Source organism: Megascapheus bottae, unplaced genomic scaffold (assembly GCF_031878675.1).
Source record: "Megascapheus bottae isolate mThoBot1 unplaced genomic scaffold, mThoBot2.hap1 HAP1_SCAFFOLD_40, whole genome shotgun sequence".
Taxonomy (NCBI): Eukaryota; Metazoa; Chordata; class Mammalia; order Rodentia; family Geomyidae; genus Megascapheus; species Megascapheus bottae.
Genome location: NW_028327715.1, coordinates 5,624,783 through 5,642,978, shown reverse-complemented (window position 1 = coordinate 5,642,978; position 18,196 = coordinate 5,624,783). Strand labels below are relative to the sequence as shown.

The 18,196-nt window shown below is 38.1% G+C and overlaps 2 protein-coding genes across 4 annotated transcripts in view; one reads left to right on the top strand and one right to left on the bottom strand.

Moving 5' to 3' along the window:
* LOC150039413 (uncharacterized) overlaps positions 1 to 18,196 on the bottom strand; it is a 510,688-nt gene that overhangs the window by 312,347 nt on the left and 180,145 nt on the right. The window lies entirely within an intron of this gene.
* The window catches only part of LOC150039419 (phosphatidylinositol 3,4,5-trisphosphate 3-phosphatase TPTE2-like), a 62,280-nt gene continuing 47,729 nt past the window's right edge, over positions 3,646 to 18,196 (top strand). The window contains exons 1-7 of the mRNA XM_090327834.1: positions 3,646 to 3,749; positions 9,440 to 9,493; positions 10,714 to 10,764; positions 11,968 to 12,024; positions 12,820 to 12,876; positions 14,861 to 14,914; positions 16,018 to 16,071. Coding sequence (XP_090183960.1) covers positions 3,646 to 3,749; positions 9,440 to 9,493; positions 10,714 to 10,764; positions 11,968 to 12,024; positions 12,820 to 12,876; positions 14,861 to 14,914; positions 16,018 to 16,071 — 431 coding nt within the window. The remainder of the gene's footprint in view (positions 3,750 to 9,439; positions 9,494 to 10,713; positions 10,765 to 11,967; positions 12,025 to 12,819; positions 12,877 to 14,860; positions 14,915 to 16,017; positions 16,072 to 18,196) is intronic.

Genomic DNA, 18,196 nt, shown 5'->3' with positions numbered 1-18,196 from the left:
TATGTAGTATATGTAGAGTTCGTTTTCTGGGTATTATAGCAATTTGAGAAGAAAAGTCTCTTTAGAAACTTCCATAGTATTTGACCATGCATAATTTAATGGTTCATGTTGATAATGAGGAGTAGAATACACATACATTGACAGATGAGAGTGATTTGTTGTCAGATACTCAAATGTAGACAGATTTGTGTAGAAAGCTGTACAGAGACTAAATACCATGTTTGTGGGAACCCTTTGGAAGGTCAGGGAAGTGAAATTTTTCTGTGCCATTCCGTGTTTTCACAAATTGGGTAAAGAATTGAGGCTCCTGTAAGGAGAGGGAATTCTCAATGTCCTGGTGAACAATGAAGTGTTCTCTCTTTCTGGCCTGCCACCCATTGGTCTAATCTGAGAGTAAGTCAGTAAAGACATCTAGGATTACTGAAGGTAATGAGGGAATAGAAGGAACAGAGGAAGCAGAATATCAGCTATGATCTCAGGTTGAGTTCCCTTGAAGAGTATTGTATTGAAATTCATACAAGGTGTCAAGAGGTACTATGGTAGGGGTACTGGGAAAAATTCTTCTACCTTGCATGAAACCGGTCCATATTTAATTTCCTGAAAAGATTCAACTGTATTTCTGTTGTATTACTGTATTACTGCTTTTCATTTGGTTCTGGTCTCTTTGTTCACACCGGAGTACCAGAGCAAAGAGGGAACAGAGGAGCTGGAGATGGAGCTGTAGCTCAAGTGGCAGAACCTGTTCCTAGGATGAATGCAGTTATGGTTTTAGTACCCAGCCTGCAGAAAAAGTTTGATTTCCTCTACAGTTTCCAACTCAATTTTCTGTGTCTTTTTTTTTACTTACATTTTAGGGATGACACAACCTTAACCGCCATTGCGGTTTGTGACTTGAGCATTAAAATTTGGTGAGTTACCTGTCATCTGAATGTAAATTCATTTTTGGTGTGAGTTTAGTACCCAGTCTATATGACGGCTGATCATTGTCTTCATTATTCCTCCTCCTGTATTGAAACTAAATAGAAAATGACAGCATCTGGCAGCAGATACTTGGTCATGGTCTACTGTGAATTCAAACATAGCAACCGTATTTTTATTTACCTATTCTCTACCTTATTTACTTATTGCCTACATGCAACTTTGACTGAGCCAATGGAGGTAAGAATCACAGTCAGGCACAGTGAGGTGGTCTCCGTGTTTCTGAGGTGAAAGAGCTGGTGGGCCTCTTTCATTCTCCAGAAATCTGATACTTGGCCAGGCCCACTGACAGTTATGATGAGAGTCCAGCTTCTAGGCTGTTGTTCCTTGTCCTTTGGTGAGAAGCAGTTAAGAATACAGCCAAGTATGTGAAAAGAAGGAGGGAGAAGAGCAGACTGAGAAAGCTGAAAATCACATTGTATAGTGGATTGATTTCTTCTGAAGTGAGTTACATGTACAAATGAACTAACGCATACCAATAAACTGTGTGTTAGGTTTACTAAGAGAGAAAAATTATTTGACCATGCATAAAAGCTTTCTTTTGTAGAGGTAAAAATATAAGTTCCTGCAAAATGAATTTACTTTCTAGGGAAAAAAAATGGAAATATCTTGTTCCTTTAGCTAAATATGTAAAAGTTTCAATTTCTACAAATTTGTCAGTGTTAGATTAACTTACTACCTTGAGTAAAAAAGTAAAACTATGATTGCACATGGTATTTGACTGTATATAATTGAATTCTCTTTAGCTTGGATAAGAATGACCCAACAGAATTTGGGACAGAAGAATTCAAGCAAAGGTCAGATATCTATAAATAGAAAAACATACATAAATATGTATGTTATGAAACAGACTGATCATTTCTGGGTAGTTTCCAAATATTGTCAGTTTACCTTCTGTCTGTCATATTACTCCTTTTCATTTTGATGTAAATGAGAAATGAGTTGCACAAAATGTTTTGCTATTTTAGGCAGCAGTGAAGGAAAACTCCTAAACCCCCCACTCACATTGCCAGTGTATAAGATCCTGCTACAACTGATTGTGTTCCTTTGGTCTGGTGGCAATGACATATAATCCTTTGCATTTATTTCGTGCCATAACAGTTTCTTCACAGGTGAAGAAATACAAGTGTCAGATCAAAGTGACTACAAGTTTGTTCGTGTCTTTCCATATTTTATTGGCTATGTCCAGTTCTTTGATGGGTATACTCTTTCTCTATATCTATTCTTTTCATTGTGACCTTCAAGCCAACTTTTCAAAACTGTGGTTCTAAGGTTTGTGACACTGTGAATACTTTATGAACACCATTTATATTGTATAGACGGATGACTCCACGGCGTTATGACAAGCTCCTTACTGCTCACACCTGTGAATACAGGGTTTGTGAATAAATTTATGTTTGCAATGAAAGAGCTAGGAGACTAAGAGAGAGAGTGTGTGTCCACATGTGTGCTTTAGGTAAAGGGGCTCCAAATCAGGTTTCTAGGATTAATCTGTTTTCTTGCTTATCATTGGGCCTCTGCTTCTTGATCCACACATGAAGTGCACACTTTTGTTGATTCAGTGGAGATGTACTTCTGCAGAAAGGAATACCCTGGATGGCTTTCTATTGCTAACCTGTCATATTTTCCCCATCTGTAAACCAAAGGTCTGCACATCTATCTAAAATTCTGTTGAAAGCCTAATGGGAAGGGTCATTGATCAGGCAAGCCTCGGCATGAAGGATCAACATGCCATGATCATGGGAGTAGCAAGGACAGTGCTCTGAGTTCTGACCTCAGGAAAAGAAGGGTTGACAGAGACAGAAGACCTAGACACATAGTACATTTGACAGACCACCTGTGTAGAAAAACAAGGCCACAGTTTTCTAACCGAGTAGTGTCAGAACATTGTATCATTCCCTCCCACATTTTCCCACTTAATTTTTTTATGTTTTGATATGTCCACAAGAAGGACAGCAACTTAACAATTGTTATTGTTCCTTCAAATGAAGACATAAGTAGTGTGCGAGCTGATTTTTTTTTTTGGTCGTGACAAGGTATAGAGGGGTTACACTTACATTCGTCAGGTAATAGGAAGATTACTTGTCACAAATTGATTCCTCTTTTTCATGTTTTTTCCCAGTTCTTTTCCCCACCCCCTCCCAATCACCTTGTCTTCCCTCCTTTCCTTTCCTATTTCAAATAACCAAATAAGAACATATACAATATACCAGATAATAAAGTCAGATACAGTCCCAATAGGAAATTAACCATAAAGAGGAAAAAGGAAAAGAGAAATAACATAGTACCTTAAAAACAACAATCACACAAAATAAAGCTCTTGGTTCCATTTTTTAAAGTTCCTTTCATTTAGTGTGAATCGATTTTTTTGTCATCAAGTGATAAATCAGAATTGGACAGTGGTGACTTTTCAGGATACAGAGGACTACCTATGAATATCATATGTAATCCAGATGTGTTTTGAAACTAAGCAGGATATGAAGAGCAGATCAAAAGAGAGTGGTTCATGGAGTGCTGTGATGTCAAGAACTAGCACTTAGAATCCCTAGGTGCCTGTCAGCTACTCACAGTGAGCCAAGGTTGCAGGGAATCCTTTTCTGAAACAAAAAGGTACTCTCAATTGTCTGTAGTTCCCAGGAGGTAAGACACTGATAAAACACCAGCACAATGCAAGGGACATTTCACAATCCCTCTAACCTCACTGGCAACGCCTTATCTGAATACTATTTCATCTTACACATCTGGAATATCAGCTTGACTACCACATCAAAGTTAGTGTGTTTTGCAATAGTATCAATTTTTTCCCATTTCCTTTAAGTAAGTTAAACTTTCTTTCTTGGTTTATCAGTCCTCTGATTGATCAATTACTTATCACTTAACTTTCATATCTTACTATAATCTCTAATATCTTTAGTATTTTTGTAGCTCTATGTCCTTAAATAAGATACACTGCTGCTGTCATCCTAGCTACTCAGCAGGCAGAGATCTGAGGATCACAGTTCAAAACCAGCCCTGGCCTGTGAGACTCTGTGAGTCTCTTACATCCAGTTAACCACTAGCAAAACCATAAGTGGTGCTGTGACTCTAGGGACAGGGTAGTAGTAGCCTTGAGCTGAAGAGCTCATGGAAAGATCCTGGGCCTAGTGTTAAAGCCACATAAGTTGAAAAAAAAGTAAGATACACTTTTGATTTCAGCTTTGTTTTTTCGATTTCTTCAGACTAGGTTAGTAGCTCAGCATCTGATCTTCTGATAGAATATATATTCTTCAGCTAAAAGATGAAATGTTTTCAAGTGTCTTCTAAACAAATTTGGACTGTAGTAAACTTTGATGTTTTTTGATTGATATTTTTTGTCTAACTGATCTTTCCTTACTAGCAATGGATAGAATGCATCTAATGTCATTCAAGTGTATGTCTCCTTGAAGATTTCATGCTGTTGGTTTTATAGAAGAGCAGTTTCCTGCCCTATATACCTATATTGTTACAATGACTATTCATGGTTGTTGTTTTTTTGTCGGTCCTGGGGCTTGAACTCAAGGCCTGGGCAATGTGCTTGGACTTTCTCAAGGCTAGAGCTCTTCCACTTGAACCATAACTCCATTTCTGGCTTTTTTCTATGTACATGGTACAGAGGAATCGAAACCAAGTCTTTCTGCATGCTTGGCCAGCACTCTACCACTAGGCTAACCTCCCTTCCCCCCCTTTTAATACACTTATTTGAAATAGAGAAGAGGAGGGGGAAAACAAGATGGGGTTTCTATTTTTGTTAGTTTTATATATTTTAACCTGAGTTCTCCATAAAGAAAGTCTAGAGACAAGAACTTATGACTAATTTCCTTCTTTGGGAATAACACCTCAGAAAAGCAGAAATCAGGAGATATCTGTGCTGCCATGGTTGTTTATTTGATATAGTTCACAAAATTTCCTGCCAGTCTTGATACTTTTCCACTGTTTACTGCGCTTTTCTTTTAACTGTGTAACAAGAATTTTCTGTCATTGCTTACATGTGATTGTTTTCCAGAAATAAATTCCTCCATTCCATACTCACTCATGAAATGCATGTTTAGTGGGCAGTGTATCATTGAGTCAAGGTTAAATTCACTATATTTAAACCATTAAAACCATTGGCATCTTTAATTAAAGAGAATAGTCCGTATCACCCAAATTCTGCTTGATCATAAGAGACATATTGCTCACATTTCTTTTTCTTTACTGTATCCTTATTTCTTTCCTCCTTTGTTGTTTGGAGAAAGTGTAGAGAAAGTTTTATTCTCTTCTTCTTTGTGTATCTGGCCTATCAATTTACTCTTTACTACTGGCAGTAGTTAACTTAATGAGCAACAGGAAGCATATGGTAAAAGACTTAATAATCAGTAAAATCTGTGTGGGTGCAGTATTTACACTCTAACTTTCCAAGTGATACATGCCTTCATGTGCATATATGGTAATACTAAGAAACTGTTGTTGAGGGACAGTTCCACTATTAGTAATCATTAACAGCATACTTTCATTCGAATCAAAGTGATGACCTAGCTTCATTTATCTACTGATTTTAATTACTTATATGTATACTGAAGTATGAAGTATCAGCGTTATAGCAGTAGAGAAAATTGATCACTTCATGTATAAAGTAGGTAGCTATTTGACTGAAAATGTATAGTATAGTTGTGCCTTATGACGAGACTTTCTTATCCTGGAATAAGTGTCTGTAGAATGTTATGTGGGATCTAGCATTGAAATGTGAGTTCAAATCTAGGAAGACTCTCTGAATATATATATATATATATATACATATACATATATATATCCACACATATTTCTAAAGGCAGCATGAAGGAAAGAAATATATTTGTGCATACACCAATAGATGTCAAAATGTGAAATAAGAAATATGGGAAGCAACTAAGACACAGGCATGGCAGCCCAGCTACTGAGAGACAAATGCACATCTTTCTTCCTTCTTTATAACAACTAGGGTAAGACAGGAATCGGTCATGGGGAGAATTTCTTCTAGTCATTAAGTCAGCTACACTTCACAAGATGTTACAAATGCAGTCAACCAAAGGATAGAATCCTTTCTGGAACAAAGCAGTGGCATTCTAAATAGGAATATCGGCAGGAAACCCTATGAGATTCTTATCCAGTTTACTTCCCGAAAGCCAGAAGTATGGCTCAAGAGGTAGTGTATTCATCTTAATAGAGAAAGCTAAAGTAGAACACCCAGGCCCTAAGAGGAAACCCAATAGTACCTGCAGAGAAACATAATAAGAAAGAGAAAGAAGGAAGTCCACCTCCCTAGCAGAGACAGTCACATGCTTGATGTGAATGGATGGAAAGAGATATTCCAATATGGCACCCAAAAGGAAGCAAATGTAAATGTACTCCTATCTGGCAAAGAAAACTTGAAAGTATTACAACATGAAAGTCATTTCATTTTGCTAAAGACACTGCAATGATTAACAACAAAAAGGCAACTAATCCTCAATGCACCCAATTTGACACAACAGACATCGCTGAACATAAATGAGTTGATGGATCCCAACCATGTTAGATCCTTTCCAAAGAATCCACAAGAAACCAGATTTAACTGAAGACCCAGAGCCAAAGGTAGCACATATCTGCAGAATATTCCATCCAGCAGTCCCAGAATAAGTATCATCCAGGCAACCCCAAGCTTTCCCCTAAGGAAATAATATTTAGAGCATAGAGGCAGCATTATTCTCTTTTTTCCTTTTCCTTTCTCTAATACTCCTCCGTAGTAATTATTCAAAGAGGTTTCTTGGCAGAGTCTAAAGGAAGTCTTAACAGGACATATAAGAAAAGATAATATTACCATGTGCTATCATACTATGGTGGAATTCAACTAGAAATAGACATGGAAGTAAACAATAGAAAAAATTAAAATACATAGAAATGGAATAAAAATCTGAATGTTTAATGGGTTATGGAAGAAAGAAAGGAGGGACATGTAATCAAATGTAGAAAATCATGGGAGCCTCTGACTATATATTTTGGTTTCATTCTTTAGCGATATTTTATCTGATACCTCAACTGAACTTGACAAAGGAACCAACAATGAACGGTAAGGTCCAAATAAACATACAATGTCACCCATGTGTATTTATGCATATTTACATGTATGTAACTACAGTCATCCATGAAAGGACAGTCGCAGAAAAGAAAGTAATTGAGATTAGGGACCTGTAAGTATAGATGACAATTGAAGGTCTTTGATATTTTTCTAATTTACTTTGGCCATAATATCAGTAGTTCCTTTCTAAAATGTTAGCTATTTCTAAGAAGAAATATCAAGAATGTTTCTTGTTCCTAATCTGTTTTAATGGCCAAAAACAATTTAATGTTTTGCTGTAAGATTTAGCAGGTTAAGAAACTTCTTTCTATTGAATTTGTTTTCTCTAGCTAGAGGATAAAACAACTTAGATGTGTTTTCTCCCTCTCCCTCTCTCTCTTCCTCCCTCTCTCCCTCTCTCCATTCCTCCAGAATGAATGAGTAAAGGCTGGTCATTATTGGGTTTTAATTTGATATGTATTATCCAAAAATGCCTTACCTCTAAGTTCACGTTCAGGGCTAAACAAAAATTTACACAGTTATGTGCTAGATGTCTATTTCAAGAGATGGTGATGAAAAGACCAGAGAATCTTTTCATGCCGTATTCATCCCTGATGTGTCTCCTTCAATTGCTGTGGGAAGGAGACTGGTTAAAACATAAGGACATATAATGTGAAGCTAATTGATAGGACCACCAGGATAGTGAAACAAAAGCCATATAATGAATGATTGTTGTCCTTAATGTACTATGTTGTCTCTCATCTCCTTTGCTGTCCCTTGGTTATCTCATATTGGTATAGTATCTCACTTTGTTATCTGATATATTGAATTTATTTGTATTTGGATATTTGAAATTTGATAGGGAAGGGGGGAAAACCAAGAAGGGTGGGGGGTGTGGGGGGGGAGGGAAACGGGTACCAAGACATGTGAAAGGGTATCAATGTATGTGAATTAATGCACCTTCTATCTGGCAAATATCATGTAACCCTTTCACTAATTACAATAAAAAAAAGAAAATAAAATATAATGACTAGGATATCAGATGTTCATGGGAGACGTGACAGCTGAAGACACCTCCCTCATACCATTTGTGATTTATTTAGGGGATGAGAAGGCTTTTACCATCAAGTGAGGGTTAGAATTGTATGTGAATGTGAATTACTACTAAATAGTAAAAGCAGATCAGTGCGATCATTCCAACATATATTCTGGATATTAATATGAATAACTCATGAAATACAAATCCTTTTTATCACTCAGAGAGGCTGGATGGATAGAGAACAATAGTGCCAGCATGGAGGGAAGAGAGAAAGCAGAAATGTAGGTGGTAGATCAGCTTGATTAATTCCATAGCAAGGGAAATGGAAGATAAGGAAACCCACAAAACAGTGCTACCAGTGGTTTAGGTTCATAGGAAAAGAATTTGTCAGTCTTGCATAAGTGATTGTTTAGCACAGGTGAACATTTCATTGAAGTGAGAGGCCATATTTTTAGGAAAGCACACGAAATACCCCCTTGCATATACAGTATATGTAGAGTTAGTTTTCAGGCAGTTATAGCTATTTGGGGAGAAAAAGTAGGTTTTGAAATCCTCACAGTATTTGACTGTGTGCAATTTAATTATTGATGTTGATAATAACTAGCAGGATGCACATGGATGCACACAAGACAGCCCTAAGTGGTCAGATACCCAAATGTCGACAGACTTGTGTAGAAAGCTGTACAGAGATTAAGCACCATGTTTGTGGGAACCATTTGGAAGGTCAGGGAAGTGCAATTTTTTGTGCCATTCTTTCTTTTTGCAAATTGGGTGAAGGATTGAGACTCCAGAAGGAGAGGGAGTTCTCACTGTCCTGGTTAGCAGTGGACAGTTCTCTGCTTCTGGCCTGCCACCCATTGGTACTCTCTGCAAGTACGTCAGTAAAGACATCCACGATTGTTGAAAATAAGAAGGGAATAGGAGGAAGAGAGGAAGCAGAATATTGACTGTGACCTCTGGGTTGAGCTCCCTTGAATTGCATTGCATTGAAAGTCATACAAGATGGCATTAGGTACTGTGGTACGGGGAACAATTCTTCTATCTTGTGTGAAAACTTTACTTTTCTAAGTTCCATATTTAAGTTCCTGAAGAGATTCAAATCCATTCTATTGTAAAATGGAAATACTGCTTTTCATTTAAGTACAGGTCTCCTACTTCACACCATAGTACCAGAGCAAATAGCTAGAGGGAACAGAAGAGCTGGAGATGGCGATGTAGCTCAAGTGGCAGAGCATGTTCCTCAGATGAACACAGTTATGGTTTTAGTACACAGCCTTGTAGAAACAGTTTGATTTCTTCTAAATGTTCCAACTGATTTTCTGGGGCTGATTTTATATTATTTTATTTTTTAGAGATGACACAGCATTAACTGCCATTGCAGTTTGTGACCCAAGCATTAACATTTGGTGAGTTGAATTTTCTGTCATCTGAGTGTAAATTCACTTCTAGGGTGAGGTTAGTACCCAATCTATATGACAGCTGATCAGTGTCCTCATGTATTCCTTCTCTTGTATTGAAACTAAATTGAAAATGATAGCGTCAGGCAGCAGATACTTGGTCATGGTATACTGTGAAGTAAAACATAGTAACCGTATCCTTATTTACCTATTCTCTACCTTATTTACCTATTTCCTACATGCAACTTGTACTGAGACAATGGAGGAGAGAATCCCAGTCAGGAACAATGAGGTGGTCTCAGTGTTTCTGAGGTGAAAATGTTGGTGGGCCTCTTTCATTCTCTAGAAATCTGGTACTTAGTAGACAGATTCATTTTCAGGTATGATGAGAGTCCAGCTTTTAGGCTGTAGTTTCTTGTCTTTTGGTGAGAAGCAGTTAAGAAATCAGCCAAGTTAGTGACAGGAAGGAGAGAGAAGAGCAGACTTAGAAAGCTGAAAATCAGATTGTATAATGGATTGAGTTCTTCTGAAGTGAGTTGCATGTACAATTAAACTACATGATACCAATAATCAGTGTGTTAGGTTTAGTAAGAGAGAAAAAGTCTTTGACCGTGCATAAAAGCTTTCTTTTGAAGTGATAAATATGTAAAAGTTTCCATTTCTACAAATTTGTTAGTGTTAGGTTAACTTACTACCTTAAGTAAAAAAGTAAAACTATGATTGCACTTGGTATTTGACTGTATATAATTTAATGCTCTTTAGCTTGGATAAAAATGATCCAGCAGAATTTGGGACAGAAGAATTCAAGCAAAGGTCAGATATAGACATATAGATCAATGTATATAAGTACATGTTAGGAAACATATTGATCATTTCTGGGAAATTTCCAAGTATTGTCAGTGTATCTTCTGTCTGTCATATTATTCCTTTTTCATTTTGATGAATAAATGAGAAATGAGTTGCACAAAAGTGTTTTGCTATTGTAGGGAACAGTGTATTAGGTTTACTAATAGAGAAAAATTCTTTGACCATGCATAAAAGATTTCTTTTGAAATGATAAAATGTAACTCCCCTACCCCAAATTAAATTCCTTTGTTCATTTAGCTAAATATGTAAAAGTTTCAATTTCTATGAATTTGTTTTTCTTAGATTAACTTACTACACTGAGTGAAAACGTAAAACTATGATTGCACATGGTATTTGATTATCTATAATTTAATTCTCTTTAGCTTGGATAAAAATGACCCACCAGATCTTGGGACTGAAGAATTCAAGCAAAGGTCAGATATCTACAAGAAGATAAACATACATAAATATAAATGTTATGAAACAGATTGATCATTTCTGGGTAGTTTCCAAATATTGTCAGTGTACCTTCTGTCTGTCAGATTGCCCCTTTTCCATTTTGATGAGTGAATGAGAAATGAGTTGCACAAAAGTGTTTTGCTATTGTAGGGAGCAGTGAAGGGAAACGCCTAAAACCCCCCACATTGCCAGTGTATGAGATCCTACTACAACTGGTTGTGTTCCTTTGGTCTGATGGCAAAGACACAGAATCCTATGCATTTATTTCCTGCCATAACAATTTCTTCACAGGTGAAGAAATACAAGTGTCAGATCGAAGTGGCTACATGTTTGTTCGGTCCTTTCCATATTCTGTTGGCTATGTCCAGTTCTTTGATGGCTATACACTTTCTGTAGGCCTAGACCTTAAATTATACATATTATTTTCATTGTGCATTAATGCCAGCTTTTCAAAACTGTGGTTGTAAGGTTTGTGACAGTGTGAGTACTTTATGGGCACCATTTCGATTGGATAGACAGATGGCTCCACAGCATTATGTCAAGCTCCTTACTGCTCTCATCTGTGAATAAAGGTTTCGTGAATAAATTTATGCTTACAATGAAAGAGGTAGGGGACAGAGAGAGAGAGATCGATCATGTCCACACGTGTGTGGCAGAGTGGCAATACTCTGCTACTATGGCTTCAAGTCAGGGCTCCAGGAATATTTTACTTTCTTGTTTATCACTGAATCTCTTCTTCCTCATTCACACATGCAATGCATTTTGCTCATTCAGTGGAGATGGACTTCTGCCAGAAGGAATACTCTGGAAGGCTTCATATTGCTATCCTCTGCTGTTCACTCCACTGTAGACAGAATCACACCTGTGAACCCAAGTCTACACATCCATCTACAATTCTGGTGAAATCCTAAGGGGAAGTGTCATTGAACAGGCAAGCCTTAGGTAGGAGGGATCACCATGCCATCACCATAGGAGTTGCAAGGACTGGGCTCTGAGTTCAGAGTTCAGTACTGGAGAGAAGTTTTGGCAGAGACAGAGGAGATAGAGGCATAGTACATTTGACAGAGCATCTGTGTAGCATGCACAAGCTATGGTTTTCTAACTTAATATTGTTATAAATACAACATTCCTTCCCACATTGTCCTACTTAATTTTTATATGTTTCAATTTGTCCACAGCAAAGGCAGCAACTTAACCACGGCTGTTGTTCATTCAAACGAAGACATCAGTACTGCGTGAGTTAATTTTTTTTTTATTTTGGGGATCATGTATAGAGTGCTTACACTTATTTTCCTCAGATAGTAGGTGAATTTCTTCTCACACATTGATAGCCCTGTTTATGTTTTCATCTCATTTCCCTTCCCCTACACCTTTCCAATCAACTTGCTTTATCCCCTCCCTCTTCTATTTCAAATAAACATATGTAATACTCCAGGTAACTTTTCAGATACAATAACAATATGAGATTAACAATTAAGGGGAAAAAGGAAAAGAGAAATAACATAGTACATTAAGAACAACTATCACACAAGGTAAAGCTCTTGTTTCTGTATTCTAGAATTTTTTTTCATTTACTGTAAGTTGATTCATTTTTCATCTAATTGATAAATCATTTTGGAAAATGATGGCTTTTCAGAGCACACAGGACTGCCTGTTCATATCACACATAATCATGACATGTTTTCAAACTAAGTAGAAAATGATAGAGCCGATCAAAAGACAGTGGTTCTTGGTGTGCTGTGAAGACAAATACTAGCACCCAAAACCCTTAGATTATCATATCTCATTATAGGCCCAAATTGTCACCATACCATGAACAAAGGAGTAGCAAGGACAGGGCTCTGGGGTGAGATCTCAGTAGTGGCAGGAGTGGCAGGGACAAAAATGGTAGAGATGAAGCTCTGTTGGCAGCATTTTTGTGTTGCATTCACAAGACCTTAGTTTCCTAACTTAGTGTTCTGGAAAAAAAATGCATGATTAATTCCCACATTTTCCCAGTTAATTATTGTGTGTTTTTAATATGTCCACAGTGAGGATAGTGGCTTAAGAGCTGTTATAGTTCATTCCAATGAAGACATCAGTAGTTGGTGAGTTGATTTTTTTTGTCATCTAAGTGATAACTCATGTTGCACAATGATATCTTCAGGGTACACAAGCACTGCTTATCGATATTGAATGTAATCATGATGTGTTTTGAAACTCAATAGAAATGATAGAACCTGTCCAAAGACACTCGCTCATGGTGTGCTATGAAGGCAACTACTAGCACCCAAAATTCTTAGATTATCACGGTGCCTGTCAGCTACTCCGAATGTGGCAAGGGACCTGGGAATCCTTTGCTGAAACCAAAAGTAGGCCTAGCACCAGTAGCTAAGAGGTGATCCTTCCTTCTTTTGAATGCTTAAACCCTGAAAGGCCCACATTCATACTGAAGGGGAGCCTTACTTCTAGACTGCTTTTTCTTACTCCTATCTGAAGAGCAGGAGCAGCAGCAGGGAATATTAGATGATAATTAGATGATATGTAAGTCTTGAGTTCTTCTGAAGTGAGTTGAACGTGAACAAGACGTCATTATCTACTAGAGTAGGTAGATTTGTTGGGTTATGGTATACTTTTCTTTCTCCCTCTCTCTCACTTTTTATTTTTTATTTTGGTAATTCATTGGCTTGAACTGTGTGCTGTCCCTAAGTTCTTCAGCTCAAGGCTATTAGTGCTCTACCGCTTGTGCCACAGCGCCACCTTGCGTTTTCTGGTGGTAAATTTGGACATAAGAGTCATGGATTTTCATGGCTGGGTTGGCTTTGAACCATGGTGCTCAGATCTCAGCCCCTGAGAGATTTGTGGATCACTTTCTTTTCTAATACCATTGAAGCGTTGGAGAAAGACTCAGTCATGACAATATGCTTCAAGTACATTGTTAACATTAGTAACATATTCCTCTAGAAAACATGACGTTTCCAACTTGTGAGTCTGTAATTGATTGGACCAAAGGAGCAGATCCGATGTGCAGAAAAGTAAAAGAAACAAAAATAGAGGCTACTGAGTCTGCACAGAACTGCATGTATAAGATCAAGATCATGCATGCATCCCTGATAGTTCAGAGCCCTGTCATTGTGAAATTAGTGTCTACAATGGCACTGTGTCTTGCTCTGCCACCATGCAAGACTTGTTCTTATCCAAGTCTGTTACACCCTGAAAAGGCTCGACCTCGTGCCACACATAGTATTAGAGCAAGGTAGATATTTATAATGATGGCAATAAAAAGTTGGCACAAGGAGTGGAGAACCTGGAACTTAACTAGGAAGAAAGAGGAAATTTGGACTGAGAAAACAGAGGGCCATTAGGGAGAAAACACAAAAGCTAAGAGCACTGCTTTCACTTAGTTGTAAGTCACGAACATAAAGATTTTGTTCTATCTAATCGTCTCAGATTAAATTTTTCCCTTCCCCTAATACTCACACTTATTTGCATGGAAAAGTGGTTGATAAGTTTCAAAGTGATGGATTGACATGGGAATAAATGTTCAATAGAGGGACTACACAAAAGTTCCTTGCTCCAACAGTCACTCTGATGATTTCCCCAGCATGTGAATGGAGGACACTGAAGTTTTCAGATCAGAAATGAGTCTGTAGCTACTTTTTCTCATCTAACTGTAGTTACTTGGAAAAACTGGAGGTTTTGATTAGATGTGAGGAAGGTCATGGATAGTCGACGAGCCCGCCTTCCCCTTAGTGATTTGAGGTCAAATTTCTTTGGTGGCTTGGTGAGTAATGTGGTTGTTTTCTCTTTTGGAGATGACCTTGCACCTGTCCTCCTTAATGACACACTGAACTAGAAACACACTCACTCCCAGAATGCCAGTCATGCTTACTGTCATTTTTGTGTCATCAAGTGTATTTCTTCATGGTCTGAAACTGTAAGGTTGCATTTATTTCAAATCAACGTGAGAAGAGAACCAGTTATAGGGAAAAAACAGTGCATGAATGTAGGACCTGCATCAGAATTTGACCCAGAATTTGAACTCCTCCGTATTCATGTGATATGTGACCATAGGTGTTTTTGTTACTTTAGCACAACTGCACATGATCCTTGTCCAGCACCTGATGATGGCAATGTGACAGAAAGGTAAGATATAAACCAAGACAAGTGTAGAAGTGGAAGTTTATGTTTATATTATATATATATATATGTACAGACACATGTACTCATAAGTATGCACATACACATGGCTGGAGCTGAGCACTTGGACACAAAGAAACACCAACACCATGAAAGGACTGGTGGCAGGCGTGATGCAGCACATGGCAGAAAGTAAAGATCCTGTGTTGGAACACCAGTGCTGCTAGGAAAATGAAAGAAGCATACATCAGGAAGGGTCAGCCTGTCACACATGCCTCTCACATGGCTGTGTGGTGAGTGGAAGTTGGATGTGATCTCATTTAGAGGCCTGCTTGGGAAGGCACTTATCTCAAGCCGTATCATTTTTATTCTAATTAAATGGTGACCCAATTCACTTATCTTCTGATTTTAGCTACTAATATGTACGGTGTCATATGAAGTAGCAATATGACATGAGCAGTGAAAATCTATTGGTTCATATGTAATCAGTTTTTTGACTGAAAGTTTATGCTAAAAAAGAATCCTTTGTGGAGCAAAGTCGAGGATCACACATAAGCTCTTCTTTAACCAGTCCTAGGTCATCTTGTGAGCCTGTCTGCCTAATTCCACATTATGGTGAGAGTTTTATGAATATGACGATACTTTTTCTTCCTATGGCATTTTGTCATCAGAATCATGTAGTTTGGTTTCTCTTCAGATTGTATAAATCTTTCACTTTTTAATAAAGATACTTTTATAATACTATTTTCTGAGGTCCTCATTGCTAGCCTATAAAGTCCTATTGTAGTAAAAATAAGTTCAACAATACATCTTTCGGCATTTTGCTGCTGCTGTTAATCCATGGTCTCAAGGTACTCTGAGCTCTCCTGGAATGATCTTTCTTCTCCTGCGTTCAGTGTGCATTGATTACAGGCATGCAGAACTATAACCAGGTTGAAATCTTCTGTCTTCACAGGCCTGATATGATCAATTAGAATCATTTTCTAGAACAGATGACATGGTAGATTGCTAAATGTAAAGTTTAGAAGATCAGCTTGCTAGTTAAACATTAATTATAACTAACTTGACCCAAGCTGACGGTTTCTTTTGCATTCCTTTTTATTCTTTAGCAAAACTGAAGTAGAAACCAAAAGAGTACCTACAAGTGGATTACCAATTAAAATGTAAGATAGAAAGTACAGTGTGTGTGTGTGTGTGTGTGTGTGTGTGTGTGTGTGTGTGTGTGTAAAGAAGCAAACATGGAGATCACTGTATTGGCATCCAAGTGTCCATATATTTCTTTCAACACTGTTCTTAAAGTCTTCTGACAATTAAGATTTTTTTAAAGAATTATTCTTTATTTTTCAAAGAATTTTATTTTGAAAAGGTATACAGACTTGTTTATTTGCCTCATATTCAGAACAAAAAGAGCAAGGGCCCCACCCACTGATGCTGGCTGAGATGGAAGTGTAGCATTCCTGCCATTCTTACTGGCCCACAGCAATGGGAGAAAAGCCTGCTGTCAGGAGCTATAGCTCCTTAGTGTTCTGAGGCAGGTAGTGGCATAAGCTTTCTCATGTTTTCTGGGGTTCCGTGTCTTCACACTTGGTTATTTTTAAATTAGCTGCACTGCTCCAGAAGCAATTAGAGGAACAATACTGGATCAAGTGTTGGGAGTCCTCATCCAATCCATCTGCTCATCTTATTCGGGTTCTACCAAACTATTTTATTGCTGTTCTTTTACTCTCAGAAGCACATATGAGTCTGGATCTAGTTTGGTAACTGCCCTCTAAAGGTCCACCTTCTGTAAATTGGGAGGCATGTGCTTTAAGGTGACATTTTTAAGATAAGTGTCCTTGTGAGCCATGTGCTCTTTGGTGAAGGGAAATTCCTCTGGAGAAAGGCTGCAAGGTTCCCCTTCAGGATCCTGTCTTCTCCTTCTCTAGAATGTGAGGGAAAAACTTCTCTATCATTGTGAGTCAATACTGCAAGCAGCTGCTAAGGACATAACGGCTTCTCTCCATCTCCATTTGACGTATACTAACCTTCAGATCTCCCTTTTTGGCTCTTTTGAGATTTTCTTCCATGTGATCCAGCTGTTCTGTGACGCATTCTACAATTTCACACTTGCTTTCCAGAAGTTCAGGAGCAAATTTTGCATCCTCCAGGCCTGCTCCAGCCTTTCAATAAGCTCTGCAAGAGTTAGGACCACCTCCTCACTGAGTCTTGCCCTATGAAATCCAGTTCCTCTGTCACCTTCTCTGAAACCAGGAACCTCACCTCCCGCTATCCAACTCCCGCACTCCTGCACCAAGATTTTGTTTTTAACTTTAGACTCTAGATATATTTATGGCTATTTTCCCCATATATTTATAAATCTTAGTTTACTCTAGAAGATGACAAGACAGCTTTCCCCCAGTAAAACCCTGTCCTAGGTAAATTTGCTTTACTTAGGTAGCAAGAGGATAACATTAAACATGGAAGCTTTAATTTGTGGCACTGAATGATGGCCTAAACAGGGCACCCTTCAGAAGGTACAATTAATGACCCACCTAGCTTTTCAGCAATACAAGCATGTTGAGGTCTTCCAGCCCATTTGCTTGACATTCGTGCTTTATGCCTTGAAGCTTCTTTGTAATGGCATGGAGTTCACACAGATCATTTGACTTTTTTTGCTCCCACAAAAATATCAACTCTTCTAGAATTTGTGGTTTCAAAGCTTGCATCATACAAAGCACAGTGACAACCTGTTTCAAGAAGCACTCCCCCAAAATGCTTGAAAGGATCAGTTATGGTAACACCAACATCTCCATCCAAAATTACTTTGCCTTCTTCAACAATGATGTAAGTTTTGTCTGCAATGAGACAAAAAAGGACAACCTTCTTCCTTTTCTTGCTTTATTCTGGTGTGGAGAATTTTTAAACTTCCATGTCATAGAAAATGTGACACACTTCAGCAACTTGCACTCTAGAGGCCATCTTGGCTGGGGTGGTCACAGGGACTGGAAGGGCTGGGAAGGGAGACGGCCAGTGTCTAGACTTCAGAGCATTTTCCTCACTGAAGCGGGCATTAAGATCTTTACAGACTATTCCTCTGTCTTTGGTTTGAGATAGGATATATGTAGCAAGTCATTTAAGTGTCTAGCATGGGCAAGTTCTTGGGTCCAATCCCCATTACAATGCAAGAGAAAGACAATTGGACAAAGGGAAGACATAAAAGATGAAGACACAGAAGAAAAAGAGTAGGGGGAGAAAGTGGCAGGAAGAGGAGAAGAAGGGGGAGGAGGGCAGGGGGGAGTGATTTTCTTA